We start from the raw sequence: 16,080 nt of genomic DNA on the forward strand, positions 1-16,080 counted from the left end.
AGTCAGTCCATGACCTACTAAAGTTGCCTACTCTGAAGGAGGCAATAATACCTCAAGCACATAGAAGCCCTGATGTGTTAAATAAATAATTTCTTAAAAGCAATTATAGTCCTTCATGGATCCATCTCCTAAGCCTTCCAAGCAAAAATGGAGCAGTGCATGGAGCAGTGACCGTAATAGGAGACAGGCCTTACTCCACCTTCAGAATCACATTTCAAAGAGGAAGCTGTGTGGTGAGATAGGTTTGGTGAGGGTATGGATGTGTGGGGTCCTGTCTTGAAGGCCCAAATGCTCTTCTTATAATGAGATGATCCAACTGAGCGTGGGTGGGGCTGGCCTAAGTACTAATAGGGCACACTCTGCTTCAAGAATAGGTCATCCAGCCTTCAACAGGTGGTTACAGACATCTGTGCTGAGCCGTGAGAGTGTCTCCTCTCACTACTTTAGACCTGACAGTTGACAAGCCCATCCTGAATGTGGCAGACCATATTATGCTGTTAGTCACTAGGATAAGCTGGGTTTTTCTCACTCAATTCTGCAGGTTGAGCTGCTGTATGTGACACTATAATCTTAAGGGATAAATGTCACTGTATTGCCATGGAGTAGGTCCTGAAAAATAGCTGTCACTAGAGGCAAGTTTTGAAATAAATATATGATGGAGAATATGCCAATCTAAGCCCTTAGAGGAATTATTGCACAGGGGTGCATGTCAAATGTATCTATCTTACCTTATCAGGATTATAAAAATCTTTCACTGACACAAATATTTCATGCTACACCAAGTTAAGCCATTTTCTATGTAATCTATTTTTCCTTCCAAACTTTTCCATGAGCAATTATGTTTACCTAAAGCAAGTTAGAATGTAAGCTGCCATACTAGCTATACCTCAGTACTTTCATTCTAGGACACACAGTCAAATCAGAAAAAAGTCAAGAGTCATGTTTCTGCTTCCAGGAAGATTGAATAAAATGAAATCCAAAAATGTCTGAAGGGGACCGAGAAGATGTGGAGGCAGACAGTGCTCCAAACAAAATAATATTTTCCTGGTCAAAAAAAAAAGGAAAACCAACCAAATCCCTATTTGTTCTTCTCTCCCTCCTACCAGCCTTTCACAAGCAGAGCTTCCTGCAGGATAGGAGGCAGAGGAAGAACTAGCAATGAGAAGAGCTGGGATACTGAAGACTGCACCTCAGATTATAATCCTCCAGGCACTACAACAGGGGCTGCTGAGAAGAGATATAAGCCCTGGCTTCAGCACGAGTTTAATCTGGTTTGTGCCTAAACCAGCTCAGAAGCAAATGACTTTAGGACTTGACTCAATATCACTCAATATTATTTCCATGATCCACTGTTTACTTTCTTTTCTCTGCCTACTTCCTCTTGGCTCTGTTTTTTTTGTAATCTTATATTTGCTTCTCCATCGGGGTTTTCACTGGCTATACCATATTTAAAATTCTATGTATACGGCCTTGAGCCTTCAAAAACTACAACATAATCCTAAACGAACAGAAGGCAAACAATAATAATAACTTACTTTAGCATGAGAGTATGGGAGCTATATGTAGCAACTGCTGCATTCTGCTGGCCTGTTCTGATGTGATTGGAATGAGCTGTGCAAATGTCTGTGTCTGAATATCTATACACTCGGCACATAGGTCTTTTCTGCAATTAATCATTCATTGCCAGATTGAAGATTCTGAAGGTCTTTCCGTTTTGCTCTGTGAACCAGTGAAAAACCTTTTAGTGTTACAAATTGGCCCCTCCCCCTACCTCAAATCCTCAAAACAGTGTTCTTTAAATAACTGCATTATAAAAACAGAATCAACTATTTTCCCTCATCTTTCCTGCATATACAGCCAAAATCAACCATTTTGTTCATCTCAATTAAAAAAAATTATTTTGTACATGTCAGAAATTGGGTGTTAATGGTTCTCACATTCATTCCCACTTGTTGCTATGACACAGTCTATCCCTCCAATCCAGCAGAAGAAAAATAGTCTCATTACCCTACTTTCCTGAAGCATTCAGAAGGTTTTGAGACCAGAACAAAACTCGAGAAGTAAAATAATTGCTTTGTATATTCCTGCTTCTGCCTCTCCAATTAAGTAGAGAAATCCTGGAGAGGCCTTATAAACATTGGAAGACTTGTCTGATCAGTGGCAACAAGGGAAAATTCGCAGTAAGAGTATGTGTCTATAGTCTCTCAGGTGAAGTGGAAGGTAAGATTATTTAAGAGGCAGAGGACGTGCCTTCACTGCAGTGTGACCCTGCGGATCTCATGGAGTTTATTCTCTAATGCCAGGTGCCCCGTGTACTCCACCCAGAGTCCCAGCGTCATACTGAGGAAGTGCAAAATGGATACTGATCCACAAGGAACACAAGTGGCTATGTAGATCTATTAGCCAGAAGAGAACAGAAACATTCTGGGGCTGACATCTAGATCCAGGCCCATGGAGGCCAACAACATGGCAGAGGAGCAGCAAAACCAGCTAGGACTGGCTCAGAGAGGGAACTGAGGCATCGTGCCACAAAGCACAAATAGTTGTACATGTGGAATGGATGAACGTCAAGGTCACCAGGGAAGTAGAAACTCCTGTAGGAGGTATGCTGACTGTAGGAGAAGCCAGCTGAGTATATACACAACGCTGAGAAAAAAGGACTCAGAGGAGAATGACTGCAAAGGCCCATGGAGATGAGGACAGGTGGAGGAGAGCCTAGCACGGGAATGCTGCTCAAGTATGATGAGGATGGAAGACCTAAAGCTTTGGCTCTCTTATCCTCAAGGTTAAGCGTGAGCCAAGCTGATTCAGAGGGGGTGGGAAAAGCCTAACCAGAGCGGTAGTTGCTCAGGGTTAACATAAAAACGGGTGGAGGGACTTCCCTGGTGGTACAGTGATGGGAATCCACCTATCAGTGAGGAGACAGAGGTTTGATATCTGGTCCAGGAAGATTCACATGCCACGGGGCAAATTAAGTCCGGATGCCACAACTACTGAGCCTGTACTCCTCAGCAAGAGAAGCCACCGCAATAAGAAGCCCGCACGCCGCGACTAGAGTAGTCCCCACTCACCGTAACTACAGAAAGCCCACGCACAGCAACAAAGACTCAGTGCAACCAAAAAAAAAAAAAAAAAAGGGTGGAAAACTGATGACTGGATAAACAAAATGTACTATATGGCCATAAGAAGAAAAGAAGTGCTGGTACATGCTACAACTTGGATGAACCTTAAAAAGCATTATGCTAAGTGAATTGTTCCATTTATACGAAATATCCAGAATAGGTAAATCTAGAGACTGAAAGCAGTTGGTTAGTTGCCAGAGGCTGACAGAAGGGGAGAATGGGAAGTGACCGCTAATGGGTACAAGGTTTCTTCTGGGGTGATGATATAGTCTTAGAACAAGATAGAGGTGCTGATTGTACAACACTGTGAATGTGCTAAATGCCACTGAATTGTACACCATAAAATGGTTACTTTTATATCATATGAATTTCACCTCAACACACACACACAAGCATGCATAGTTATCTTTATAGGTTGGGTTTTTGTTCCTTTGAAAATTCCTTACTTTTACTCAAGAAAATTTATGAAAATCAAGAATCTTGAAAAAGAATAAGATTTGTCCGTGGGGACACCTGATTAAAATGAAAATATTGATGCTGAAGAAAATATCAATTAGTATCAGCTGGGTTATCATAGCAATTTATACCCTCCCACTATGGATCCACAGATCTCTCAACTTTTAAAGAGTCAAAGTGACTGTCACTCTATAGGCCATATTTCATATTCTTTCAGTTTTATCTCTTGTGAATAAACTTAATTGAACTATGCAGGAAAAGATACCCAATACAGATGGGTAGAACCTCTGCTTTGACACCTCTGAGGGGAGCTCTCTCTCGACTGCTGAGGAAAAAAGGCTGGCTGATTTTTTCCCTTATTTTTCTCCTCACTGAGTTGGAAACCCCTCAGCAGGGGCAGGCACTGGCTTCTAATACCTATCACTGATGCCCCACAGGGCCTAGTACATACTAAGTGCTCAATTTTTGTTGAAGGAACCTGAATTATCAGATGTTAAATGGAAAAACCAGCATTTTTTCTAAGGTTTTCAAATATGTATAGGTTCAAATAATTTCTCTCATGCTAATTCAAAATAAACGATTAAATAATAAAACAGGGCTTACGTGGTATCAAACCGTTTAAAAGAAGAATGAAAATTTCAGCCAGATAGTTGGCCTAACAGTTCTAAAAAGGTGCTTGAGAATGTATTTGCTAAATTGTTCACTCTTCATACAGGTATTTTCAGCATCATTGCAGGCAAAGCCTACATTTAGCTGTTTTTAAGCCCAGTGTTAGCTTTCTTCCATGGGCACCTTTATATTTATCTTGGTCTCAGGGATTCTCTAGTTGAAATTCTCTGTGCTTCTACAAAGGCAAAAGATGGAGGATTTTCTGCCTTTGGCAATGGTAGGAGGTTTTTGCCTGAAGGATACATGCTGGTTCTCATGATGGAGTATACCTCACATGAGTCAAGCTTGCTAATTTGAAGACTTCTTTGTGAAATCCTGGAAGCCAATATTTATTTCCAGCCAAGATGGGGGAGGAGGTGGAGGGCGGGGGAGGTGAGAAGACAAATGATGCTTACGTGGTACTCCCTGAGACTAGATGTGTGAAAACGTTCTTTTCCTGCATAGTTTGATTAATTTTATTCAGAAGAGATAAAAACTGAAAGGATGTGAGATATGGCTCTGTTCAGAGAGACAGTGACTTGTTTGACTTTTAAAAGCTGAGAAATAGGTAGATCCACAGTGGGAGGGTATAAATAGTTATGATAACCCAGCTGATATGGATTTTTAACATCAATATTTTCATTTTTATCATGTGTCTCCACTGACAAGTCTTATTCTTTTTCGGGATCCTTGATTTTCATTAATTTTCTTGATTTAAAGTAAAATATTTTCAAAGGAACACAAACCCAACCTATAAAGATAACAAAGTCACAACCCATTTGACAATATGAAGTGGCAACTGTTACTTAAGACTAAATGAGAAATTCAATGAAAAGCCTCAGAGAGGGGATATAACTATAGATGATACATGCAGCTCAAGGCTACTCTTCATAAATGGTGCAAAAAGAGGGCACACATATGCTCAGGCTACAGAACTTCATATTATTAAATGTATATTCTTGAGTAATTTGGTAAAAACCTAGTTTAAGACTATTTCCTGCTCCCATCATTGCATTGCATGCTATGCAGGCTAAGTTGCTTCAGTCGTGTCCGACTCTGTACGACCCCATAGACGGCAGCCCACCAGGCTCCTCTGTCCCTGAGATTCTCCAGACATGAATACTGGAGTGGGTTGCCATTTCCTTCTCCAATCATTGCATTAGGTCAGTGATTAAAGTACAGGTTAATGATAAGCCAAGGTTGCCAACCATGGAAGAAGCACTTCCTGGATTACACTACCCGTATTCTGTCTACAAATAACATTTGACTTCCTTCCTTCCTCCCACCTTCTTTCTCTTCCTTCCTTCATTTTCTGCATCATATATATTAACAATAAAAGTTGCTTTGAAAAAAATAGGTTTTGCAGAAGTAACAAATAAGAGCTTGAAATAATGGCTTCCCTCCATACTATAATATTTATTATTTTGTTCAATATCCTAAGATATTAAAAGCTGGCAAATTAAACAGAAAAGTTTTTGTTTAGCAGAGCTATTTTCATGGTGCAAAAGTGCCCCCTTGGTTAACTTCTGGACTCATTCAAAGTTAGCAGGCTTTGGATTCCACCATTTGATAGAAAATGATTTTCTCAGTTTCAGGACAACATCCTTCATGAAAGTATACCGAACATGAATAGTTTATATGAGTAAAATTCAATTTTTAAAAATCCCACTAATTCAAAAAACATAGGACTGCCTAAGAAGAAACCGTTTTGAAGTAACTAAAACGGGATCATCTGATATATCAGAAGATATATTCAGTGCGGTGACAACATTTGCTCTAAATGATCACAACAAGGAGGAAACAAATATTAGTGCTTGATACATAATAGGCACTCAAATATTTGTTAAATGAGTAAATGAATGAATGATTACAATAGTAAATAAGTATAAACTAAAATTTGCTTTTTAATTAAAAAAACCATGGTTATGCTGCTCAAAACAAATGAAAAATTGTTCATTTTTCACCATCTTAATATACCAGTGGGTAAGTTATTGGGATGGTTTCTCATCAAGTTTACGTAAGAACCACATACTGAACCTGTGGGAATTTTCTTTTTGAAATATGGTATCATTTATACCTGTTTTAATGGAGAAGGAAATGGCAACCCACTCTAGTATTCTTGCCTGGAGAGTTCCATGGACAAAGGAGCCTGGCGGGCTACAGTCCATGGGGTCGCACAGAGTCGGACACAACTAAGCAACTAAACAGCATACCCGTTTTAAAGCATCTGCTTTTTAGAAAGCCAAATACCAGCTGCTTCTCTTTGATAATTTAAATGAATATGCCACAACAGTTGGATACATTTTCATGATTCTACTCAGCACCTGATAGAAACTTTAGCATGATAAATATACACCCCATTCCCATTGTTCCAGGTCAGTACAAAGCTTAGTTGAGAAACAAGCTGTTTTCAGGCCTATGTTCTACTTTGCCCTGGGAAGAGGAGGGGTGGTGGGGGAAGGTAGAAAGAAGAGAACTAACACCAACTGAGCTTCCAGTATGTGCCTGCCTGCTAGGGGCTTTATCTCACCTGCTAGTTACAACAATACTGGGAGATACCCCTTTCTTACAGAAGAGGATCTTGACACTTGCTGGGTGAAGTGACTCACCCAAGACCACACCGAGTCAGTAGCAGAGCTGAGATGAAAACCCAAGTTCATGTGGCTCCAAAGCGTTCCTCTGTCCATGGCATTACACCACTAATTAATTCCATTTAGCATCATTATTAATTATCCTATGTCTGGATATTGGGTTCTGCTAGAATGTAAAGGTCTTCAAAGCAAGTAACTTGCCTGTCATCTTGTTCATCTTCATACCCCTAGCACCCACCTCAATGCCTAATGCATAGTATCTCAAAACATAATCATAAACATCAATCTCAAAACATAAATGTTGAAGGTATGGATGAATGAGTGGATAAGGAAATAAAACACACAGACTGTTGGAACTAGTGCTACTTTAACCCAACCACCTCAGTTCTTGCCTCAAGTCACTTGCCCTGGGTTAAACAACTGGCCAGTGAAAAATTCAGAACTTGCACCCAGGTCTCTTCTGTACTCCCCTCTATAATATGTTACCCCTTGCACACACATTTTTGAAAGCATGTTCATCCACCCCATTATGGAGTTTCCTAAGCATTGTACCCTCCTGATTTAATTCTTTAATTGTAAGCCATTTTCTACACATACAAAGCAATGGCGGTCAGGAATATCACTAACCCGCTAGAATGAAGGCTCCTAGAGGATAGAAAAATTTGCCTGTTCTGTTTACTTCTACATGAGAGGCACTTAGAAAATGCTCAGTAAATATTTGCTGAAAAAGAATATATATTATTTCCTTTCCAGCGATTAGCAAATTCTTCAGAGATGACAAATGTTAGTACAGATAATACTAAGAAACACTCAAAGAATCAAACATTTCAATAAAAATGATGTGAAATGGTACTCCTCCTTCCCTCCCCTTTCTTCTTTTCTCCATCTTCATCTATAACACAGGGGGAAATAATGCAATTTCATAGGATTGACATAAGGATAGAGAGTTAACACATACAAGCACTTAGCATGGTGCTTGATATGTAGTTCATTCTCATAAATAACGACCATTAGTACAAATATGATTTCTTTAAATCAATCAATCAATAAGGGCCCACATAATGAGAAGGTGGAAGAAGCCAAAGACCCACAGAAAAAAGACTTGCCTTATGCTTACCATTTGTAAAATGTACCTGAATCCATAGTTCTCTGTGCGCTTCAAAGTTTGTAAGTTCTATGAGGGCTGTAAGTTATAGACAGCATGTGCCATGTCATAGATGTTCATGTGTATGTTTTTTTCTATTATTTTTCTCATGAAATTAATGGAGAGAAGACATAACTAAGCCTGAGATGAGCATATGATGAGTATTTCTCATATACTGCTATATTTAACATTCAAAAAAGATTACCTCTCCACGAGTTCTTGTCCATTCCAGCAAAGAGTGTCATTTTCAGCCACAGGGCTATGGCTGCAGATGTAGCCAGGCAAAGCACTATAGAAGCTGATGAAAGATTTTAACTTCTGAATTAGTTCCCTGAAAGAAAAACAAAACATCTGTGCATAAGACGCAAGTAAACCCAGTATGAGGAAAGTTTAATTTCCTTATCAGCATGACAGAAAGGCTCTGCCAGGCTGATTAGAGCAATAAATGATTTTAAAAGACATTCTTGGCTACAAGGTCACAATTTAGGTTTTTTTTTAAATCAATAAAATGATATTAGAAAAAAAAGTTGCCTGCCATATAAGGTGCTATTCCTATCAGGAGGATGATTTAATTCTAACATCCATTTTCTAACACGTTCAGCTTCCATTTTTCATTCAGATGCTGTTACCTACATTCTCAAAGGTGCTGATTACAAGGCACATTGAAGCGCTACATATCTTTTGGCTTCTGAGTGTAATTGAGTGCATTGATTGTAATTTTCAATGCTATTACCCTAGAGATGGCCCCTTTCCATATAGACTCTGGCTATTAGTTGCAGATCAGAATCGCAGGGTGCTCAGAGCAGTATAAGCTCTATGAAATTCTCCTGACAATGTCATCAGAGAAACTCACATCTGCTAGAGGAGGAAGGTTTCTTTGTTCTTTGTTTGTATATTGTGGTTCCTATAAGGGGGTTGGGAGGGCTCTTAGTATATTTTATATATTTGCTCTGGCTTTCATGTTATAGGAGTGCGTGTGAGAGACAGACACAGAGAGAGAGAGAGAAAACATATTATATATGCAAACATGCATAAACACACACCCATAAATACTCTGCAAAATTTTTGGCCTATTATCTTCTTTCAGATGTACATGAACACACAAAATAAGACACTATAGACTGGAGGGAAGTGTATATGCTTATAAAGAAATACTAAACTATCTATGCAAAAGATGTCCAGTAGTAAACAAACCAAAGTAAAATACTCTTTATTTTCTAAAGCAATATTTCTAGTATCAATAGAAAGGAAATTAAAGAGTACTTCCTGTATCCAAGTTTATCTTAAGTCTCCACTAAGTTTTTAGAGAGTCTCACTAGGGAATTTCCTGGCAGTGGAGTAATTATTCAATATTGTCTCCAGGCTAAGAATGGACTGACCTGATATACAGGCCTCTGGAGGAGCTAGAGGCCTGAATCTCATTTGGACACTGGTGAGAGCCCAGAAATGCCTTCTGGGGGTTGTTCTCAGATTTGGCTAAAAGAAGAAGACTGGTGGAAATTATTTTCTTGCATTTAATGCCATTTTCCATTTTATTACCATAAGACGACTCATTTCAACTAATGATTCAGAGGAAGACAGAGAGAATGCGTGCTTACAATACTTGGCACATCTTCAGAAAGGCTCGAATCACAGTAAAGCCAGGGTGATGGACAAAACAACTGGGGAAGGGCTATTGAGACATATATAACTCCTGATACCCCAACAGTTACTTCCTGTTATGCTCAAACTCTCTCATAGCCTACTCCTGGTGGCTGCGCTTCGTCAATCTCCAAAGTGAAGAGGCTCAGTATAGGGCTCTGAACATAAAAGTCAACATTATAGTTTCTCACAGAGGAAAAAGATGGGTTCAATTAACGCTAATAGGGGAGATGCTCCGTTTTACAAGGTAATAATACGGTTCCCAAGAGTGGAAATTGAAAGACTAAAGGCTGAGGCCGAGTAATTCCCCTCCTTACACGAGGAAATGGAATATGGCTATTAGTCTATGAGAAGTGATGGCCATCCCTTTAATGAAAGTTTCCCTTAGGCCTCCTCCTACCTCCAAATTCTCTCTCACTAACATAGCGCTGGCAAGAAAAATTGAACTCATAGCAAAGCCTTCCAGTTTGACTTTTCTAGAAGTTTAAAAAAAAAAAACTCAGCATAACACTCTGAACTGCTTCCAGCCTCCCAACTCTTGGAGTCTTTTTCTTGGCTGATCATAAAGATCACTGACACACTGGAGCAGATTCAGAGAGGGTCTATCTAAGTGTTGAGGGGACGAAGGGCTGTGATAAACCTAAGACCTCCCACTTTAATATAGAAAGATATTACTCGGTTGGGTCAAGATAAAAGTCTAAGAAAGACACAAGGAATGTAAATAATGTCTGGCTCATTAAAACTGTAGAACTTAGGGAATCTCTCTGACACTTGAACAAGGTAGCCTGGGGAAATAAAAGATCATCTTACTTCACAGAGTACTCATTACCTCCATAGGACATACACGATGGATCTAAGAGACTGTATTTTTAAAACTTGTTCCTGAATTAGTTATTTTGAATTCAGAACACAGTATCATCTACGAGCTATGATATAATGATGGTTGGGTTCTCAGGACAGCCCCTTAAAACCTATTAGGAGTAGTAGCTAAGAGCACTGATTTTGGAGTCTAACTCATATGAGTTTCAAATGCCAATTATTCCCTCACTTACTTAACAGGAAAACCTTACTAGACAGACTAAACTTCTCTGAGGCTTAGTTTCTTTATTTTAAAATGAAGCAAACGATAGGTTGCTGGGATGATTAAATGAGACAATGCATGTAAAGCGCTTAGCATAGTACCTGGCACAGAATAATACCTTAAAATGTTAGCCATTTGGCAATTTATTTCCATTATTATGAGCCTGTAGAATATAAATATATAATCTATAGAAATATATATTATATTTCAGATAAACTTATGTATGCAAGATAATTAAGCTTTTTCAAGTCCCAGATAACTTTATATACACAAGATAAATAATATTTCATCTGTTAAAGTGGGTATGAGAAAGTACAACCATGTTCTCTCCCTAAATATTTTTCCTGTTACTCTTTTTCAGAGACTAGCTAGCTATTGGACTGGGTAAATCACTGGACTAATCTGGTATAGCAGTTTGGATGGTCTTTACTTGGTAGCAAAGTGGTGGTGGCCTTCATAAGGATTCGTGTCTAAGAATCTGATGTTGAATTTTAAAAGGTAGATTAATCATCAGGTGGGATACCAAGGGGGGAAGGGAAGAGGGAAGGGATGGATTGGGAGATTAGGGTTGGCATATATACACTGCTGCTGCTAAGTCACTTCAGTCGTGTCCAACTCTGTGCGACGCCATAGACGGCAGCCCACCAGGCTCCCCAGTCCCTGGGATTCTACAGGCAAGAACACTGGAGTGGGTTGCCATTTCCTTCTCCAATGCATGAAAGTGAAAAGTGAAAGTTTAGTTGCTCAGCTGTGTCCAACTCTTCGCGACCCCATGGACTGCAGCCTACCAGGCTCCTCCGTCCATGGGATTTTCCAGGCAAGAGTACTGGAGTGGGGTGCCATTGCCTTCTCCCATATATACACTACTATGCATAAAATATATAACTGATGGGAACCGACTACATAGCACAGGGAACTCTATTCAATACTCTGTGTAATGGCCTATATGGGAAGAGAATCTAAAAATGAGGGGATATATGTATATGTATATCCGATTCACTTTGCTGTACAGCAGAAACTAAGAACAATGTAAAGCAGCTATATGCTGATTTAAAAAAAGAATTGAGATTCAAAAACAATTAAAAAATTTTTTTAAATAAAAGATATGTTAATCGTCAGGGAAATGTAAATCAAAGCCACAGTAAGATACCACATCACCAGCATGACTATAATAAAAAAAGACAGGAAGTGAAGAAACTGGAACTCTCACACATTGCTGGTGGGAATGTAAAATAGTGAAACCACTGCGGAAAAGAGTTTGGTGGTTTTTCACAAAGTTAAGCATAGCGTTCCCACATGACCCAGCAATTCCACTACCATAACAGGTATATACACAAAATAATTAAAAACAAGTACTCCTAATAAGTACATGTACACACCCGCTCATAGCAGTACTATTAACAATAGCAAAAGGCAGAACAAGACAGATGTGCATCAAGTGATAAATGGATAAATGATTACATATTCCATATGATGGAGTATTATTCGGTCTTAAAATGAAAAAAGTATTCCTACATTCTATAACAGAGGTGTACCTTGAGAACATTATGCTAAGTGAAAGAAACCAGTCATGGAAAGACCACATACGATTGATTCCATTCATGTGAAATGTCCAGAATAGGCAAATGGAGAGAGACATAAGGTAGATCAGTAGTTGCTTTGGGCTGGGACAGATGAAAGCTGGGGAACGACAGCTACAGGGTATGGGATTTCTTCTGAAGGTGACAAAAACGTTCGAGAATTCATTGTGGTGAGGGTTGTACAACTCTGTGACTATAGTAAAAACAGCTGAATTACATACTTTAAATGGATGAATTGTATGGTGTGTGGATTATATTTCAATAAAGCTGTTATTGAGACATAACTCCAGAAAAGCTACAAGGTGAAATATGTCTTACAGAAAGAGAGGGCTTGTCTACAAGAGAGAGAGACTCCTTGAAACAGTGGAAAGAGACAGTCAGGAGAGCTGGGAAAGAGCCAGTTTGGATGGACTTGAAAAAAAGATAAGGGTGAAGCGTAAGAAAAGAAATTTGTAAGAGCAGCAAAGTATGGTTAAAATCTATTTCTTCCATCTTAGAAAATGAACTCTGCTGCTTTTTTCTCATTATAAAAGAAAAATGTATGTTCACTATTGAGAATTTATAGAATATAGAAATGCAGAAAGGAAAAAACCCTCTTGTTTATAGTCCTACCAGCCAGAGATAATCACTGTTAATATTTGGATATATTTCCTTTGTAGACTTTCCTCTCCAGAAAAGTTTTACTGTTATTTCTCTAAAACCTATTCTTCTTGATAGGCTATTCACTGAGTTCTTTTTGGTTCTCAGTGTATATTACCCCCATTAGAATCCACCGAGAATCCAGGGTGGGTTTGGTATACAAAGAACATCAAAATGATGAAATAAATGCTTGTTCTCAAGTAACCCCCAGGACCTGCGGGATGAGGCAGTAGCTGCTCGATGAGAACAAGGAGCAGGGCTCTAGCGCATCTAGAAAACTGGCCAATACTTCACAGTCCCCACATACAGCTTTTCGGTTCCAAAAGACTGAGAAAATAAGTCTTGGTTTCCAAAAACTTTGATTTTTTAAAAGAAAGCCAGACGTTACATTTTTCAGGATAGAAGACTTTCTAAACTGATGGAGAGTTGATGACACCACCGCCCCCAAAGTAGCAGAGTAGGACAGAAGCAGTTTACTGCCTACTGGGTTTACTGGGCATCTCTTTCTCCTCTTCTTTGTCACTCCTTCCTACACTTGTTCTGGCATGGGAACTAAGTATATTTTACTTTTATCTTTTCTTAAGTAACTTTCTGTCTCCCTGCTTATACTAGTAAGTTTAGAAGGAGATGAGTTGAATATTTTATTTCTTTAAAGAAAGATACCTAAAACTAAATTGACATATTAATTACCCACGTGTGACTCAGTTCAGATTTCTTTTCTTTGTGCTAGTAGCACATGACAGACAATAGAAAAATCTCCACTCATGAAATAAGGCAGTCTGCTCAACTGAATTGTCTCTGGTTAAAAAAAAGAAAAAAGTTTGGACAATTAGTTGCCTGGAATGGAAAAAACAATTTAATTGAAGGGAATGTTCTTTGATTCCAATTCCACTTTATTCTAATCATACATGTCAAACATATCATTTGACATATAAATAGTGGAGCCATAGGCTCTCGCTTGGGACAAACCCAATGCTTGCTCACAGCAGTCTACTCAGGAAAAAGAGTCTCTTCAATGTGTTAAATGTGGAACTAAAGGAGAGGGCCCCTTTGCATGCACGAACTATTTTGAAATGTTGCAGATGGGCACACGTGATCTTCCCTGGGGTCTCCCACCATCCTCAAGAGGAGCGTCCCCTTCTTGAGTTGTGGGGGAGGGGATTCCCTTGGCTTTCTTGCAATGATTTGCTTGGGCCAGGCATCAAAGCAGCACTAATTGGAAACCACTGCAAATAAAAACAGCCTTTCATCCCCAACTGCAGATCTTGAACTTTTCTCCTTTATCATTAGGATTTTTTTTTCTTAATATAAAATAATACGAGCTCAAAAAAATTGAAAACACAAAAAAGCATGTAAACTAAAATAATTATCATTAGAATGATGCAAAATCATGCTTAATTCTGCTGCAGAGAACCTTTCACAGTCTGACGCTAAACTATCATTTTCTACCATTCCAAAGACTAGCCCAGACTTTCTCTCATACTGTTCCCTTTGCCTGGAATACACTCTTTTCCTTCTTTCATTTGTAGAATTTCTGTTCTTCCTTCAAGGCCCACCTTAAGAGTTACCTTTTCACAAGAGAGCTGCTAACTTCCCCATCTATGATGCTGCCATTCTTTTGTACATAGCTCTGTTTTGGTACTCACCCATCAATGTATCAAAATTGTGTGTCTCTGTCTCCCTAACTAGGCTAGAAGCTCCTCCAATTTATCAGAGCCTAATCCTTATACCAACATAGATGGTGTTGACAAATGTTGAAAGCAGCAGAGTTCTATTTTGGGCAGAATGACTTGTACCAGATCTGAAACTCATTGATTCATTCAGGACATGTTTTGTTGTTTTGTTCAGAGGGTGGAAGGCACCACTGAGCTTACAAAGCTGCCTGGCCAAACCAGAGCAGCAATCGGAGAGGCAGTGGGAGTAAGCATTGATTTTGGACTAGGGAGCTGAGATCAGCTTTTGTTCTTTCCTTTCTAGGTCATTACTAGTGTCACCTAATCCATTGCCCCTTTAGGCCAAGTCAGAGAGGAAAGGGAGGAGGGGGAGTGCAGGACAAGGAAGGCTGGAATACATAGATGTAATTTCATGAGGGTAGAGGGACCATGTGACTTTCTCACGGGTTAGCAGTTGGGCCAGAAGCTTGGTATGTAGATGCTGAATGGACTATATTCAACTACAGATTTTGTGTTTGGAAAAGGGAAAGATAGTGCTCATGTCATAAAATACCAAACTTTGGGGGAATATGCAAATGACAAGGTAAGTAGTATTATAGGGGAAGTGGTGAAAGAAACATTCATTAGAGCAAAGGAGGGTCAGACTGATATCTGAGATGTGCTGAAAATGTTCGAGTTGGAAAGGGCTGTGAAAATATCATTTCTTCTATTCTGATTGTCCTACTTGTACATCTTGTCCTATCCTCACTGGTTGAAATCTGATGACAGATATTTTCAATATTTGTATCTCCAAGGATTGCTGAGTCCCATACTTAGACCACCAGTTGAGTTATCAAATCGCCTTTAAATTGAACTAAGCAATTTCTAAGATTAGTTGTGTGTTGCAAACTACCCAGTTGGGGGCAGACAAAACAAACAGATGATTTCTGAATGCTACCAAAGGAATCCTGCATTTCTTTGTGTGTTTTTATTTTAATAAGGCAATGGAGCTTTTCAACTCATAATCAGATTCAGACAGCTTGCTTACAACCTCCACAAACTGAAAGCTACAATAGGGCTCCTTTCCAATTATCAGAGGATGGCCCTGGAGCATGGGTGTGAGGGGTGCTGGAGGCACAGATATTTTTTGGACAGTGTGAAATGCTGTGCAGAACAAAAAGAGAAATTTACAAAGGTGCTACCACTCTGCCCAAACAAGCCCTCTTAATAACATCAGATTGCAGGGGGCAGTGCATTTAGCAAGAGAGCATCTTAACCTTCAATTCTCCACTCTCCCTAAGAGGGTTTACAATGCCTATTTGAGAGAGTTAAATGAAATCAGATACTCTCCTGTTGCTTTGTTTTCTTATTCCGGCAGAGAATTCAGAAAGAAGGGCTCCATCTCAGTTTTGCTTCAGTTTGCAAAAAAGATGAGAAGCATTATGGGGTGGGCTCATGTTTCCAACACCCAAGGAGTCCTACCTGACTGCAACTTAACTCAAGTCTACAGGTTTTGACATTTTTCT

At 39.2% G+C, this 16,080-nt stretch overlaps 1 protein-coding gene across 1 annotated transcript in view; it reads right to left on the reverse strand.

The window, feature by feature from the left end:
• Window positions 1-16,080, reverse strand: part of GPC3 (glypican 3) — a 459,188-nt gene that overhangs the window by 141,180 nt on the left and 301,928 nt on the right. The window contains exon 5 of the mRNA XM_061408363.1: window positions 8,167-8,292. Coding sequence (XP_061264347.1) covers window positions 8,167-8,292 — 126 coding nt within the window. The remainder of the gene's footprint in view (window positions 1-8,166; window positions 8,293-16,080) is intronic.

This window comes from Bos javanicus, chromosome X (genome assembly GCF_032452875.1).
Source record: "Bos javanicus breed banteng chromosome X, ARS-OSU_banteng_1.0, whole genome shotgun sequence".
NCBI classification, from domain to species: Eukaryota; Metazoa; Chordata; class Mammalia; order Artiodactyla; family Bovidae; genus Bos; species Bos javanicus.